The 16,641-nt window shown below is 46.9% G+C and overlaps 1 protein-coding gene across 1 annotated transcript; it reads right to left on the bottom strand.

Annotated features, from left to right (window-relative positions):
- Positions 1-6,333: 6,333 nt before the first annotated feature.
- LOC129384781 (solute carrier family 2, facilitated glucose transporter member 8-like) lies at positions 6,334-11,646 on the bottom strand. The gene is made up of 2 exons (XM_055070374.2): positions 11,023-11,646; positions 6,334-7,970 (listed from the first exon to the last, which is right to left on the bottom strand). Exons 1-2 carry the CDS (start codon positions 11,211-11,213, stop codon positions 7,616-7,618), a joined length of 546 nt encoding a protein of 181 aa, XP_054926349.1. The 5' UTR covers positions 11,214-11,646; the 3' UTR covers positions 6,334-7,615.
- Between the last annotated feature and the right edge of the window lie 4,995 nt (positions 11,647-16,641).

A 16,641-nucleotide genomic window follows, 5' to 3' on the forward strand; every position in this document is an offset into this window, starting at 1 on the left:
CATCACGCTGCTAGGAAAACCGCTTCGTCCATCGTTTTGGGCGGCCTAAGTTTGTCACCACGAAGTAATGCGAGGGTAGCAAGGGACAAAATATTTCGCTTCCGGTTTCTGTTCTTTGCAGCTTCATTATGAATGTGGAAAGATTCAAATAGTCTCGCTTGCGCGCGTTGTAGTTGTGGAATCGTCTGGCCGCAGACATAGCTGCAATACTTCACATTTCGTGATGGTATTCGTTGCAGTTTGCCATGGCTTACTATTGCACTGTTTTTTTCATGAACGTGCAAAACGTAAAAGGAGTATTTGCAAACGCTTACCGTGATTTTCGTGAGCGGCTGAGCTGGATAGCAGGCTGCAATGTGTACCCTTCGTATGATACATCTCTTCCCACTGACGGTGCACTTCCCACAAATTACGTGCCTTAATTAGGCTTGTCTCGTCGCTTTCAAGAGCCTTTAATGACAACATAAAAATTATTTTCTGTCTATGCTCAACATGAAGTCGCCTACGCCGAGATGGGAACGCATACATAAGGAAGTTTGCCACAGATAAAATGCAATGACAATTAACATTATTGTTTCTTTAATATGCTTTGTCGCGACATTAGAAGCTTGTTCTTGATGACTCATATTAGATCCTGTCTCTGTATCAAACTTTAGAAATCACTACGGCATTTACACTGAGTGATGCCAATGTTCTAATTTTTTTTCTTTTTGCGCCGGATTTGGAACGTAACGCGCTGAAATATGGTGCGTTGTATTGGATGGATGTTCTAGGCTTCTTGGTGACATTTCATTATATGTTATTACCATTTAATACCTTCGTTTTTAGATTTCTGCATCCCAAGGAATTTGCAATGGATTTATCACTGCTATCTTGTTATGCACAGATGGCTGGCAGAGTTACGAAGAATAAAGAACCAAGTTGTCGTGTACCACACCAGTGCACATTTATTTACGCAATATGATCACTTTTCAATTAACTACTGTCGAACGACTTGGTATCGTTACCCTCACATGCGACTAAGCTTCAAGTGTTGGTGTGACTTTCTGCGCGCTGCATCACGAGACTTGTTTAACCCTTTAATATAAAAGTGCATCCTGGTTGCTGTATAAAATCTGATCATGTTAGCTGTCAGAGTTTTTCTGTGTTCCTTACATCCAATAGCTGCGACTTCTTTGCTATGTATGACAGCCAGCAAATCCATGATGCTGTCTTGGTGCAGCTTCTTGGAGCTGAAACAGCCTGTAAATATATGCCCTCGAGGCTACTAATGAACTCGAACAGTGTCACCGAGGGATAGAGCAAGCCACCGAAGTCACAGGCGCTTGTGAACACCGCTGCATTCAACATCTTCCCTCCCGAGGCAGGGAGTAATAGCTCATTTGTGCAGACAAGGCACTTAGACTTTAAAACACACTTCCTTGCCACGTAACCAGCCGCATGATATGCCAGTCTCGAGTCACTTCTTTGGAGGTTACAGCCATGTCCTTGTTCAGGCATATCACTGACTGGAGCTTCTGCTGCAGTCAGTGATATGCGTAGCCAGTTGCGCAGCCTGGCGCGTAAGAGTGGTTTAACCGCCGCTTGGGCGGCATCGTAAATACTGACGCCGGAAAAGGCACGAAAGAAGCAACGCTCCGCGACGACAGCAACGACAAACCACGTGCAGAAGCAGAAGCGGCGCACACTCGCTTCAAGTGCGAAGGACGACATCGCCACCGCTACTTTCTTCCAAAGCAGGTACGCGATGCCCAATTGGACGCGCCTCCGCTCGAGCCCACTGTAAGATATTCTAGTACACTGTTTCTGCGCTGCGCTTTCCACTTCCGAAGACAGGTCAGCTGTCGGAAGTTACTACTTTTACGCGCTTGAACAGTTCTCCTTCAGGAAGCTGAATAACAAAGTTGGTGTTTTTCCTTCCAGGCTTGCCATGTTGCGTAATCTACAGCCGTGAAGCTGTTATCGCCACTTCGTTGCCAGTGCTGTAATCGTGCTCAAAGAGCCTTCCACCTCGTACGCGAGACCAGCACTATTTATTCGGCTATCGAGCAGAATGGCGTGAAGTCGTTGTGCGTGAATTCTGTCTCGAGAAAAAAAAACAATTGGCGATGTACAAATTAGGAAACGTCGCACAGCTCGAACACGGTACCTCCTAAATTTAATTAAATTTTGTTGTATCACGTGCCAAAGCCCCGATATGATAATGAGGCACGCTGTAATGGGGGACTCCGCATTGATATCGAACATGTGGGGGTTCTGTAACGTGCGCCTAAATCAGAGCGCACACGTGTTTTCGCATTTCACCCCCACTGAAATGCGGCCACCACGGCCAGGATCGAGCAAGCAACTTCGAGCTCAATGGCGTAACGTCTTAGCCAAAAATCTACAATGGAAGGTGAACACCTCTTGGACCGTAAACTCAGAGCACAGGTGACTAAAGTTGGCCTGCGACACAGCTACTTTCCCTCTCTCTCTCTCTCTCTCTCTCTCTCTCTACAGAACGCTATTTTATCGCGAAATGAACGTTAATGACTACTCATGCTTGGGTGGAGGTGTGATGAACGGTCCGTCTCGACTGTAACGAGGCTTGCTCGAGCGGTACGAAAAATACATTAGCGAATATATAGGTAAGTTGGTGCTGTCAAGAGGTAAATAAGGAGACTACTTGCGTACGCATCGGATTTCTTCTTTGATGACGCCTTGACGCGTTTTCCTGGCATGGTCAGTCCGTACCGAATAGAAAATCTTCTTCTACTTCTTCTTCTGCTTATCCTTCTCCGGGAGTAAGCTGTCAGTTTCCGCGTGAGCTGCCACGATGCTCATCTTCGTCTTTTTTTGTCGTTGTATAGTATGGTGTGGCAAAACTTTATTCTGGTCCTTCGGAACACGCGTTAGCACGTATCGGGCCGCTCGCACGGCAGTACAGAAAGGCCGAGCCTCCCTGCTGCGTCAAGGACCCGATGGACAGCCCACAGCTGTGCTTCAAGAGCGGGGCTGCTTAGGGCAGCCTTCCATTTGGACGGCGTGACGCCGTCCTCGTCGCGTGACGCTGGGCACCGCCAGATCACGTGTTCTAAGTTAGCTATGTCTGAGCATAGCTCGCAAATATTGGTCGATTGTTTCTCTGGATAGATTCCATTTAAAAAAAATGAAACCGAACAACATACCAGCATTTTGAAAATAGGCATTAAGCGCGCACATTATAAAACGATGACAATAAGAAAAGCATAAAGATGGTAGAAACGAGACCTCTATAGGAAAGAATGGCATCATTGGCAGCGTTTTTCATGTCTTTAACAGCGGAACTGTTCTAAGTCAAGCTTTCTTCATCCATTGTCCAGTGTCACGTAGCCTGCGTAGCCCCGCTCTAGACAAGCAAATCCTGGCTGTCCGGCGTGCCCGCGACCGGGCCAGTGGGCTAGACCTGCCGGTCCCGACGTGGGACTAGCCGGATACGCGACGAGTTCGCCGCACCCGCAATAAAGTTTCTTCACTCACTCCGGGCACAATAAGTGCACAATAATAAATGCACAATAAATTCCGGAGCTCGCACGCAACTCGAAATAAATAATTGAATAGATCCTTCAATCGCTGATCGTGTCTTCTAATTATTCTAATAACATCCAAAAAGAATACAAAATTTGCTGTTAATATATAATTACAAATATTTTTATTTCATTTCTATATCTGCCACGTAAATCTATTTCTTAATTAACGTCAACGTTAAATTTCACCCTGATTTAATTTTCCGTTTAGGTTTTCTCTCTCCCCTTCCCTTAGCCTTTACCCGCCGGCTTAGGATTGGCCAACATAATCCACTACGCCACAAGCGAGGAGCAAGCCAACAAGCAAGCAAGCAAATCCCCAGCTTCGAGAGCGAGAAGCACAAGCAAAGCGTCACCGGGGTGAAGCCGCTACCACCGGCGAATCGATAACGGGAAGCGCGACCCAGGCGCCGGTGAAGGCAAGCGAACCCCCACTTTCAAGAGAAGGCAACCCACGCCAAGCGAAAGCAGAGGCTAGCTAACGCCCAACTTCGAGAGTGGGAGGCCGAGCAGAGACGTCAGATTTCTCTCACGGAAGGTGCCGATGGACGGTTCAAGAGAGGATTCCTCGACCGTGAGTCGAGGAATCGGCTCGGTCACAATCTCACCCAAATGAAGAGTGTGCGCCACCTAGAACCGGAGATCGAATCGAGCAAAACGACGACAACGAGACAAATGACTTTCATGAAAATCGCGCTAAACACGAGTTCAAACTTGAGAAAACGACCACCAGCTTCGCCGTTTTGATAGCTTTCACTGCGTCGAACTGGCTATACTTTATTTCTTTTCTTTCGAGTTTTGCGTATTTTGATAATGCGTCATTTGATCCAGCTGGCATATTCGAGCATGACAGATACTTGACGGAGATTGCCATGGGTGGCATTTCCTTTTGCTGCCGAAAGCACTGTCCAGTACAGACCACTAATATGCAGCATTTATGATTGTGTCTTCCACATCGACCTCCTATGACGGAAGAACATTGTACATTGGCACGGCTTGTTCTCGTTCTTGTTTCCTAGTGAACAGGCACAACCCACTCTGGGGGATTGGCCATAAATCGGGCGGTGGAAAAACTGTTATATTCTTTTGAATAAATTAGGGTGGAATGAAAAAAGCGTCTTGCAAATGAGATATAAGGTGTCTACGGTTACAGATATGAATGGTTAATTATCTAAGTATTTCATTAAAGAGTTATGTGAGCATAATAATTATTAATAAAAATTCTAGCATGCAATTTTTATTTGTCTCACGCTGAAAGATGCAGAGGGCTTCACAAACGTTCCTGTGGCTGTAGCCCAGTACGGTAGCCCCAAAGGAAAGAATTACAGGAAGAGTCAAATTCAAGCCGAGGTTTTGGAAGGATTCGTCTAAATATCTCCTGCTTTGAATAATAAACCGGCGGAACATCAAAAAGAAGTGTTGCAGATATACACTCTCGTTGCATAAAGGACACAAAAGTGATATAGCCACACCAGACCTGTGGAGGTAAATGTTCAGTGGGGGAACTCGGCACTGTAGTCTCGTAATAGTTACTTCAATTTTTTCTAGTTGAGCACCATCTGTTGTTCCAAGGAACATTGAGATGCGAGAAATCAGATGTTGACAACGATGACTGCGCGAAGTTATTCGCAGTAGTATATTTTCTGGATCGCGCTGCAGTTATTAAAACTGACGTTGCTAAAATGGGAATTATAGGACCATCGTGGGATGCTACTGCGAGTGCACCTGCATATTTCTTTAAGGCTTAAACCTTTGTGGCCTCACACCCACGCTAAACGAACGAGACGCAAGTGCACGGGAAGAGATAATAGACAGCTGCTAATGAATCTGACAACTTGGATGTGGTTAGTGAAGAACAGACAGAAAATCAGTCAAGATTACAGCTGGTGACAAAGATGATGGTAACTTGCGCAAAGCTAAGACAATTGCCAATGATTCCGCCTGAACGATAGGCGTGAAATCAGGTAGCCGAATGGAAAAAGACCAATTTATATGTGGTGATACAACCTCAAGACCTGCGTGCTTTTCACAGACGGAAGCGTCAGTTGCTATAACGGTCTTTGCATACAGGTGTGCAAGGTGGTCTTCCAAAATACTATTCAGATATTGATACGGCAAATGTTTAGCATTGTTTGGAAGAATATCATCAAATTCTATTTTAGTGACTGGAACAGAGGAATGTAGTGAGACCATCTCGCATAGGTGAACATTTCCTGGGTCCAATAGTTGTACGAAAACAACTCGAGGTCAACATGAGCGATACCATTGATGGTTAAAAAATGAGGCCTAATAATTAATGAAAACTTATTGTGACCCCCTCTGTCGTGATTCATATATATTTACGAAAGTTTGTACTGTTAGGACATGAAATTGCATGAGAAGAGAAGGGATGCGTGCTTCTCGATATATCATATTAGCGACAAATTTAGGAAGCCCAAGACATAAACTTAATGCCTCTCATTCTGATAGAACCAGAGGACGACGGCTGCTACATTCGTTAGATTTTGCCTTCTCGTTCTCTATAGCCTCGTGTACCAAGTCAAACTCTCTTCTCCTATTCGACTCAGAAAGTTGCACTCGCACTGCGAAAGATCGGGAAAGAAACGTTCTTTTTTCTGTTACAGTGCTCAAAAGCCGCTGTTCACGTGTACCAGTGACCCTTTGCGAATTTCGTGGCAGCACAACGAAGCGCCATGACACCAAAAGTCAAGTCCATGCAACTGCTATAAAACTTGTCTCGCAGATGTTTTGCTGTCGTTATTCAAGCAGCACCTATCACGGTGGGCGGCAAAGGCACACACAGCTAGTGTTCACTCTCTCTCTCTCTGTTTTCCTCTTTTTATTCCCCCTTTACCTTAACACCAGTGTAGGGTAGCAAGCCGGACGCTCGTCTGGTTGACCTCCCTGCCTTTGCTCTCCTTGCTCTCTCTCTCTCTCTCTCTCTCTCTCGTGGTTGCAGATCTCCAGAGAATTCATCGACGCCGAGAGCGATTGCTCTTATTTTCCCATAAATTATCACATGCGCCTACCTTTAGATCGATCTCAACTTCGTTTTTGAGCAGCAGTATTACAATATTTACAATACAACAGTACTAAACAGTATTTACAATAGCACTATCGCACTCAACATGAGCTGCAACGTGCGAGCCGTGGCTTAAGCTAGGCTCTCAAGAAAATAGTGGAGAGAGCAACTTTATTTGAACAATGCGCATGCCCCCTGCTTTCCGTCATCTTATTTATTCGCCGAGTGATAATACCCTAGCCCACCGAGCAGCTATCGCTCCATCGTGCAATTTAAAAAGAAAAAAAAAAAGAATAGTTACCAAGCTAGGGCAGCGCGCGCCATGACGAAGCACGCTCAGCTTATGACTAAGTACTTAAGGGCTGCTCTGCGGGCCAGTGCATTATCGCTCCGCGAAGTAACTCTGCTCCTTCCAATAGGGCGCGAATACGGTTTCTTTTTTTTTCTTTTTTTTTGAGTTGTGAGGGCGATGGCTCTCAACAAATATTCGCCTTATTTGTTTCTACTATCGAGTCCTACTGACAGCTTGTTCAGCAGAGTACACACCGTGCCCGCAATGCGTAAACTGATGCACAACATAGACGACAGGGTTGTTTTGATGGCGTAGTTACTCGGCAACTGATTAACAAAACTGTTATAAAATATTCAAACACTAGCACATCGCGGTGCCTCGCGTCTGTTAAGTTTCGAGACGACTCACTGCGTAATAATTTGTCATAGTCCATCACGCGAGGTATACATATTGCTTCGAGACATGTGTTAACCACCTGACAGGCGTAGTCTACCTGGTTCTCTTCGAAATGTTTCGTAAATTCCGCAGCAAGGCCTTTTACGTAGGTCACGTGGAAAAAAGTACATCAGGTACTAGCTGCAAGAAAGCACATTTTCGCATGCACTTGCATAGATTGTATACGTAAAAATCCAAAAAAGGAAACAGTAACAGTCACAAGTTGATTGAACGATAATTGGCAACCAATACTAATGTGCGCAGCTGTCTTCGGCGATAATGGCGACCAAACAACACCAAACAGGACCCTGCTCGCGCGGCTCATTCTTCCCGCTCGATGGCCGCCAGCGTCCGACCCTCAGTCTCGGGCAGCAGGAATAGCAAAGCAAGGGCGAGCAAGGCCAACACCAGGGCGGCATAGATGTGCGCGTTCCGCAGGCGCATCAGCGTCTGGAACTGGTCGTTGAAACGAACCAGGAGGAAGGCGAGAAGCCACCGAGTGGCCCAGACTGATGACGCGCCCAGGTATCGCAGCCAGGAAGGTCCCGAACAGAGTTCGGCCGTTAGCAGCGGCGGCAGGTGGCAGAGGCCCACCGAATAGCTCAGCACGAGAATGTTGACCGAGTAGACGGAGCTCCAGTTGGTCTCACCCGGAGGCCCCGCCGTCGACCACTGACTGCGACCACGGCGCCAAGAACAGCGAGAATATCAATCGCTTCTTCTCTCAAATGAAGCGGATCGTTTCAAATCTCTCTTTTTTTCTTTGTTTCGAGCGATAAATATTTGCACGCGAGGTCAAATGAAAGAAGACAAGTGAACTCCTTGCCTGGTCTGGTCCGCTCATATCTTGCAGAAGGTCATTAACCACGCAACATGTAAAATACAACCCGCGTATTGCGTTTTGCTCCTTTCTATTAATAACGGACCGTCTAAAGCAATAACTGCGTTTTTCTTTCTTCTGTCTGTCTTTTTAACGATGCGCTCATTACTTTAAGTATGAACCGCTAGCCCGAGAACAAGTTCCGCTAAGACAATATCTACCGTGTGTCGTATCGTTCGCTAAAGCAGAATGCTAGTTAATAGCACAAAGACAGTCATGCAATCCGTGAACAATCGACAGAACAGGATGGTGATGGCAGTGGCGGTGCCACCGCGACTAAATATTAACTGCCGCAGCCTTTGCCTAATGTCTCCAAGGCAATGCGAAAGAATCGCGAGTACCTCGTCCGGGCCGTGGTAAGCCCGCTGAAATATCGGCCCCGTAATATTTTACATTCAGGCAAATCATTCTGCCAGTTCTTTTGAGATTCGAAGGCGCGAGAGTGCCACGAAATCTCAGCCATAGCACCAAGTGACAGCGCTGACCACTCAATATCGGTCAACTGTATTTTTCTAACAGCGCTTTCAGCGCTTACACTAGGAACACTTCTCTGCGCACGACGCTTTTCTGGAGCCTAGATTGCTGTTGTTCCCGTCAAAAATAAGTCGGTATTTAAAGAAAATTAAGTATATTTCGCTTTAAAAACACGACTGCTTCTTCAAATCCTATAGCAAGTTTAAGAGTAAAAGGTTCTACAATCATGGCCGCAGCTGTATAGCATAGTGAAGTTCCGACGATCTCTTCCCTCTCTTCTTTTTTTTTTTGCATGCTTTTAGGTTCCACACTAGAAAAGTATACAACAAGGTGGCAACGATACCCAGAAGGAACGAGAATCGGATTAGCGTGAGCGATCCCCGTACCTTCTTTATTGAGTCCTTGTCCAATGGTGGGTTTTCACTGCGTGGTGTTTAGGAATTATGTCTCATAACAAACAGACTCCAAACATCACCCGTATTTAAGACAACCACTACATTTAATTTCAATAAAACGAGGTGCTGGGCTAGCTGGTGATGCATTCTTTAAAACTGATGGTATACCGCTAAAAGGAACGAACACACGGTGAAAAGACGACACGACGTCGACGGAACGCTACTGACAGCTGGTTTATTTTTGGGAAGGGTTCAAATTTTAGACAAGCACAACACATTCGCACAACCGAACTGCGCTAGCCTTCTTTTACAAATAATGATATCGCAATATCGCAAGCAGTCACTGGAAGTGAAAATTTAACAAACCAAGACAAGCTTGCGAATTTAGTTTCGCATGTGGTCGTTTGCGAGTGTGTGCCACGGTTTAAAGAAGCAAAGATCCTGGGCACAAGTGCGAGCGCTAAAGCTAGAGTGTTGCTGGAAGCATTCCACATACAAAAAAGAGGCGGGTCTGTGCATCAGCGATGTTTCGATAAATTTGTACTCGGCTGAGCACACACTTCTGAACAGATGTGTAAAACCGTAACATATGGCTTTTTGTCCATTGTTGTCTTTTATTGGTCATTTATTTAACTTCTTGCTGCTTGGTATTATCATTTCACTTCCCGTGACTGCTTGCTCGATTGCGATATCATTATTTGTAAAACAAGGCTAGCGCAGTTTGGTTGTGCGCATGTGTTGTGCTTGTCTTAAATTTGACCACTTTTCAAAAATAAACCAGGGGCGCGATCGGAGATATTTTGTTCGATACGCGTTCTGTTCAGTTGCTGCAACGTCACAAAGTTGCAGTATGCAAAATTTGTGACAGCGGTGAGGAGAGAGCAGCCAATCAGGAAGCGGTGCCCTCCCCGGAAGTTTACTTCCGTCGTTTGTCGTCTACTATATACTACAAAACGAAATGTTTCTCGTCTTCCAAATGCATGAAATCTCTATCTAAAAAAAATGTATTTTTTCTTCTCAAGGCCAAACACGTTTTCAAATAGTAGTACGTATGACTACTGCAATTTATAACTATTAGTTTCTTTGCGTCATCCCTAAGTGGTGTCGCGCACAGCGAGAAGAAAAAAGAAGAAAGAAACGACGGGAAGAGTGGCGCACTTTTCAAGAGGCAGCGGCAACATTCCAGTGGCTCGCTGGCACCGATGATGGGGTCTGTTTCTCTGTACAACCAAAGAATTATTTGTTTCGAGAAACAAAAACGACGCCGGAATTCACTTTCTGCCATTTCTTCAAACGCGTTTCGCACCGCCACCCGCTCTCCTCCTTCCTCTAGAAACGCCAGCGCAACAACCTAAGTTCCCAACGGAAGCGCCATTTTCTCGAATTAAACTATGGATTGGATTCAAACGTGCCATGCCGCAGCCGCCTGTTGGATCCAATCCAATCCACCAGACGCGCCATGCGAAGCCGTATGATCGCTCCAAACTTCCCAGCTCCCGTCGGGTTCGGCGCCTAGCAGACGAAATGCTCGGTGGGAGGATGATTGACAGGGACCTGCCGTCATTTTGACGTCACCAAAAACGTGGCCTCGCCCCGCGGCTGGCGACGTCAGCGTGGTGTAGGCCAATCGCGCGCGCCGGTAACCGAACGAACGCGCCGAACAACCATCTCCGATCGCACCCCGTTGTCAGTATCGTTTCCTCGTAGTCGTGTCGTCTTTTCACCGTGTGTTCGTCCTTTTTAGCGCTACCATAAGTTTTAAAGAACACTACATTTAGAGCCACAATAATCTAGGCTATATTCACAGCGGGCGCCTTCGAGGCTGTCCATTGTCACCGGTTACAGTCTTAAAACATTTTTACGCAGTGATCTTCTACGCAGTGATCTTCATTCATTGCTGTTTACTGATGTAGTATCGAGGGTGTTCTCGTCATCCTTTAACCAATCATGATTTCTTTTTCTCCCGATACGCCACGTACCCGAAAGCGAGATGTTCGAAAGGTGGAAAGGCGGCGAAGCAAAAGACCTCGAGCAGAGCCGATACGCACAGCAGCTGACGCCGACCCGTCGGGCGCGTCAGCGAGGTGAACAGCACTGCGAAGGACACGTGCATGGCCGCCATGATGACAGCGGCAAGCACTGCTGGCACGTCTTTCACCTGGCCTTCCATAGCCTGGATGCCTCGTAAGAAGAAGAGCTGTGCGCTCGTGGCGCCTTGCAACAGCTGGAGAAGCAGGCACGCGGACAGATGCCTGCGCGCAGGAATCGATTCTTGAAAGGAGAACGCGGTGGTATCTATCAATTAGATTTTCGTATCCTGGTCTTTTCGTATCCTGGTCTTTTTGTGTGATGTCGAGTGCATCAAAAACGATCACGTGACAAAGCCGGCTTGGCATTGGTAGATGGCAATGTTCGTCAAAACTATTTTTGTTTCTTGTTTAATTTTTGGTCCCTACCGCCCTCCCCCCTGAGTATCTTCCTGTATTTATTCCACTGACAAGGGAATAAAACGATAGTTGCAAGTAGCGCTCTGTGGTGTGTGTCTCTTCTGTGTGTCTCGTAAGAATGTTGCGCAATCCAACCTCTAATATGCTATACCAACACGCCCAGTCGTCAACCTTGGCACGAACAAGGGACAAGGAACACCAAAGAACGATGATAGCTTTTAGAAATCAGGGCGTCATTTGTCTCATTGTCAAGAATAAACAGCACCGACACAGAAGACAAATAACTGGACGAAAGAACATGATCGCTATATACCTTGCAAGCAACTAAAGCCACCAGCCACCTTTAGTTCCAAGTTGTCGCTCAAATTGCTTCGTGTACTCTCTTTTTGTCGTTGTTGTTGTTGTTGTTGTTGCTGTCGTCGTCGTCGTCGTCGTTTTTGTTGTTTTGTCTGTTGGCGCTATCTTATGCTTGAAAATGCTACGCCAATCGACATACTCTTCTTGAGGGCATCTTGTCTAAATCTGTGTATTGAGGCATCTTGAGTAATCCGCACAAAGATTATGCCGCAGGACCATACTGGTTAAAAAAAAGGAACAAGTAATCACGATCTTTTCTTTCTTTTTTTAATGGAGACTTGAAGTAAGGCATAATGTTCGCTGTGTATTAATGTGTGCTCTCAGGCAATTGTTGTATACCAATCAGCAATTAGGTAAAAGTCGGCGACCCTTCTGCTGCTGTCATCTGCGACAGAATGTTTCGGGTAACCTTCCATCACGGTCTTCACGCTGACACCAATGCCTAATTCGTGACCGTTGCAAAATTTTAAAACAAATTTGAACAAACTGCTAGCAGCCTGATGCAATAGCTGGCTATCTCACGGCCCACAAAGTGATGTCAGTATTCATGGAACGAATACGCAATGGCGCCCACTGATACCAGCCTGATATGCACTCTGCATGAACTCGGTGGTTTGGCGTCGGGATCTTGAAGGCGTCCCGGCCTCAGCTCTGGAGGTATGTACAATCCGTAGAGCCGGCCTGCGGCCACGCCTGCCTCGTCCGAACGTCCCCAGAGCAGGAGCCAGCGTGGACTCTCGACCAGGTACCGCCGCGAGCCCAGAAGTGGTGGCAATTGCACCAGGGTCCAGATGGTCGCTTGCAGCCGCCACGAGAGACGGCTCAAGGTGTAGCTCGCCATAATACCAATGCTCGTAGCGACCTGGCATCGTGACGAGTGTGCACAAGGCAACTTGGGTAAACACAAGGACGAGGGGAGCACACGTCATCCACACTCCAACCACACAACGGTGCCAAACATGAACACGCACAAACATGAACTCACGGGTACGAGCACGAAGCTACAGGCAAAGTTTTGCGCTGAGTGAATTGATAAGGTGACGGCAAATAGGCCGGTCACAAAAATGTTTAACGATCAGTTATTCTTCTTGCAGTGCTGAACAAGTCCTTCACGTGCCAGAACATCGAAGGCTTTAAATTAACAGTTTTGCAGGCATTTCACCCTGGTATATACTTTTTTTTTCAGCGTTGTGCTTCGATCTCTCGGCCTCTATGTGGTGAGTCTGGTTAGTCAAGCGAGTTGTAATTTTAACCTTGGGCGTCAACCGATGCCTACCTCGGCGAGACCCACGTAGAAGGTCCTCTTTTCCGTTGGCGCCACCTCGGCCACGTACAGGCTGACGCCGATGTTGGTGACGCCCAACCATAGGCCACACGCAGCCCTGGCTGCCAGGAGCGTGACGGTATCGAAAGACGTGGCAAGCACGACCCACGAGACAGCCGCTACCAGAACGCACAGAAGAAGCGTCCTCCGGCTGCCCAGCACCCACAACGGTAACCCTGCGCGCCAGCGAAACCGGTTACTCAAAGTGAATCGTTCAGAAATTGCCAGCAACGAGGTGCTTTATTGTTTTAGAGCGTGAAACAAACGTAATCAGAACCATGAAAGTGACAATGAATGCCGAATTAAGTCGTGAGTATGTAGTCGAGTAAGCAGCGTGATTTTGTAAACAATAAGAAAGGAAACAGGATGGGGGGCGACGCTGATTTCGAGTTGCCGCACCAGGCCGCCGTGTCGTCCTGACTTTTCAAGGACAAGGTGTCTTCTGGGGCCTAATTATCTTTAATCGGTAAAAAATGAGCAACAGTGTTTTCCACAAGCGCCAAAGACTGAACTCAGGAAGTTTTGATAACATTTACTACGCCACAATGCCCTCGCCCACCCCTCCCTGCCCCACCCGAAATACAAAAAGAAATGCTTTAAAACCCATCACGCCTCACTGACCAACCAACGCTGGAGTTCCGGCCCGAAGTAAGAAGAAATGGCACTTCGGCGTTCGTTTTCTTTTCAAGTAATCACTGTCTTACACCGAAATTAACAAAAATATAGTTTAGAAAGAACACATTATAAGTCCAAACTCTTATTAAAGTGGGTCTTCAGTACCTCGTTAAAGGTCCTGAAAAGCAGCAGGCAACCCGCATACATTTCGCTGTAATCTGTTGGTTACATGGAGGAAAAATGAATGACAAAACTTCAGCGTCGTTTCGTCAGAGAGACATCATGAGTTTCGAAGTATCTTCTCGTATGGGGGCGGAGGTGGGAGAGGGGGAGGCATTGTGGATCAGTAAATGTTATCCAAACCTGTTAACTTCAGTTGAATTGCATTCTGGGCTTTTACGTGCCAAAACCACGATTTAATTATAAGGCATGCTTTAGTGGGAGACTCCGGATAAATTTTGACCACCAGGGGAGGGTATCTTTAACGTGCCGCCGAGCTAACTTCAGTCTTCGGCGCTTTTGAAGTACACTTTTTGCTGTTGCTTTCCGTGATATTATGTTTTGTGTAAAGTGCTCTTCATAAACTTTGTAGGTGTTCTTTATATGGCTTCTCCGATCTACAGTGCTGCAACGCCTTGAGGACACAATAAATAAATAAATTAATTAATTAATAAATAAATACCCGACAGCATGGCCCCGATGGCGGCACCGAACGAGAGAATGTCGACGACCCATCTGTTCTGGGGCGGCACCTTCTCTAAATGGTACCAGGGCTCGTCTTCGATGGAAGGCATGGCCGCCGAGGCGAAGCCCAGCGCGGTGCCGGCAGCGCACGAACAGAAGCAGGCCGCCACCACGGCTCTGACGTAGTGGCCTCGAGCGCCGACGGAGTCCACGTAAGAGGCCGGGGTGCCGCCTCTCGCCAACGTCTTCAGGTTGCGCAATGCCTCCATGGCCGCGTTGCTGGCTGACACTGCTTCCGGTTCCGCAAGTGGTTCCTCTGACGCAGAAGACGCCTTGGGCGCAACCGTCGAGGGCGACACCCGTGCAGACTCCTTGGACGAGCCCTTTGAGGGTACCTTTGACGTAACGCTCGACGATGCTGTCGAGGGTGCCTTCGACGTTATGTTTGACGTCGCCGCCGAGGTCACCTTTGAACCCGCCGTGTCCCCCGTGGTGGACATAGCCGTGGTCTCCAGGACCGACGTGGCTGCCGTAGAAGTGGCCGGCGCAGCTTTCCGGGACCTGTGACCAAAGCGACCGGTGACGACAGAACAACAAAAAGCCAAGTGAGTTGATATAGATTCATGGGTAGGAAGAGTTGGCGTATAAAACAGGAACAAATTTTCAAACAATGAAGGCGACGCTTGGTTCACATCCAACAAGTGAACACATGAAGCACCATGTGGAACTTGGAACATATCGGCGTCCAGCAGCTGATTTTCCTGTCATAGAATAAAGCTTGTGCCGTGTTTAAGATACCTAGAAAATGTAAAGGAAAGTTTAGCATCAATGCACAAACTTTAATAATTTGCAACCTTGACAAAGCAATACGCCTCCGATACCTTACTTGAGCTGCGTAGCCGCGATGTATCTATCTTTTTTTCGTCTTCGTTACTGTCTGTCGATATAGGCTGTCTTGCCCTATTTACATTTGTCGTCATTCGGCCACAGCTTGGTCCCGTGCCTCAATCATTATATTCCCTATCTTCTGGCTCCATTTATTCTGAGGTAGTATGGAATAACTATTTTCATTGGAGCCTCTCCTGTTATTCCTTCCATTCATTTGTATTACAGTCTCCAAATTCATTTCTATTTTGTTGCTATAGGCACAGTTACGGGCGGACGAACAGAGGCTTCGCGTCACGACTTTCTCAGACCAAAACTATGTCCGCAAGTGCAATAACGGGCATCTTTAACTGATGTAGTTTGTCAATGTTTTTCGTCATGGTGCGAAAACGTTGTCAGCAATGACCAGTTTTTCTGTCAGCTGCAAGCGATGTGCTTTCTACAAAAACCGCAATATATAAACTGCATCCTAGCCAGGCATTACAAGAGAGATTGTAGTGTGTAGCCTCCCTTGAGCCACCCTTTCCAACCGTCACCATTTCAACGAAAGATTTGACTTCTGGGTAGTATGGAGCAGGAAAATGAAACTCCGTTCCTCTTATCTGCGCTACAGTGAACTAGAACACTTTCTAGTGGCCCGACCGCCTCCCCTTGAGAGGGCCCGAAGCGGAAGAAGGATGCGGCGGCGCTGTAGTCGACCGCACTTGAAAGTGCGTCAGCTTTCGGGCCGTCGGCTGGCCATCACGCTGCTAGGAAAACCACTTCGTCCATCGTTTTGGGCTGCTTAAGTTTGTCACCACGAAGTAATGCGAGGCTAGCAAGGGATCAAATATTTCGCTTCCGGTTTCTGTTCTTTGCAGCTTCGTTATGAATGTGGAAAGATTCAAATAGTCTCGCTTGCGCGCGTTGTAGTTGTGGAATCGTCTGGCCGCAGACATATATAGCCGCAGTACTTCACATCTCGTGATGGTATTCGTTGCAGTTTGCCATGGCTTACTATTGCACTGTTTTTTTCATGAACGTGCAAAACGTAAAAGGAGTATTTGCAAACGCTTACCGTGATTTTCGCGAGCGGCTGAGCTGGATAGCAGGCTGCAATATGTACTCTTCGTATGATACATCTCTTCCCACTGACGGTGCACTTCCCACAAATTACGCACCTTAATTAAGCTCGTCTCGTCGCTTTCAAGAACCTTTTGTGACAACATAAAAATTATTTTCTGCCTATGCTCAACATGAAATCGCCTACGCCGAGATAGGAACGCATACATAAGGAAGTTTGCCAC

Source organism: Dermacentor andersoni, chromosome 5 (genome assembly GCF_023375885.2).
Source record: "Dermacentor andersoni chromosome 5, qqDerAnde1_hic_scaffold, whole genome shotgun sequence".
Classification (NCBI taxonomy): Eukaryota; Metazoa; Arthropoda; class Arachnida; order Ixodida; family Ixodidae; genus Dermacentor; species Dermacentor andersoni.

Bases quoted from the DNA above. Each gene is read 5' to 3' on its own strand.
- LOC129384781 (XM_055070374.2), bottom strand. From the start codon at position 11,213: ATGGAAGGCCAGGTGAAAGACGTGCCAGCAGTGCTTGCCGCTGTCATC. The intron at 7,971-11,022 runs GTACGTGGCGTA...CCGTGGTCGCAG, and splicing joins TTCGAACATCTCGCTTTCGG to TCAGTGGTCGACGGCGGGGC.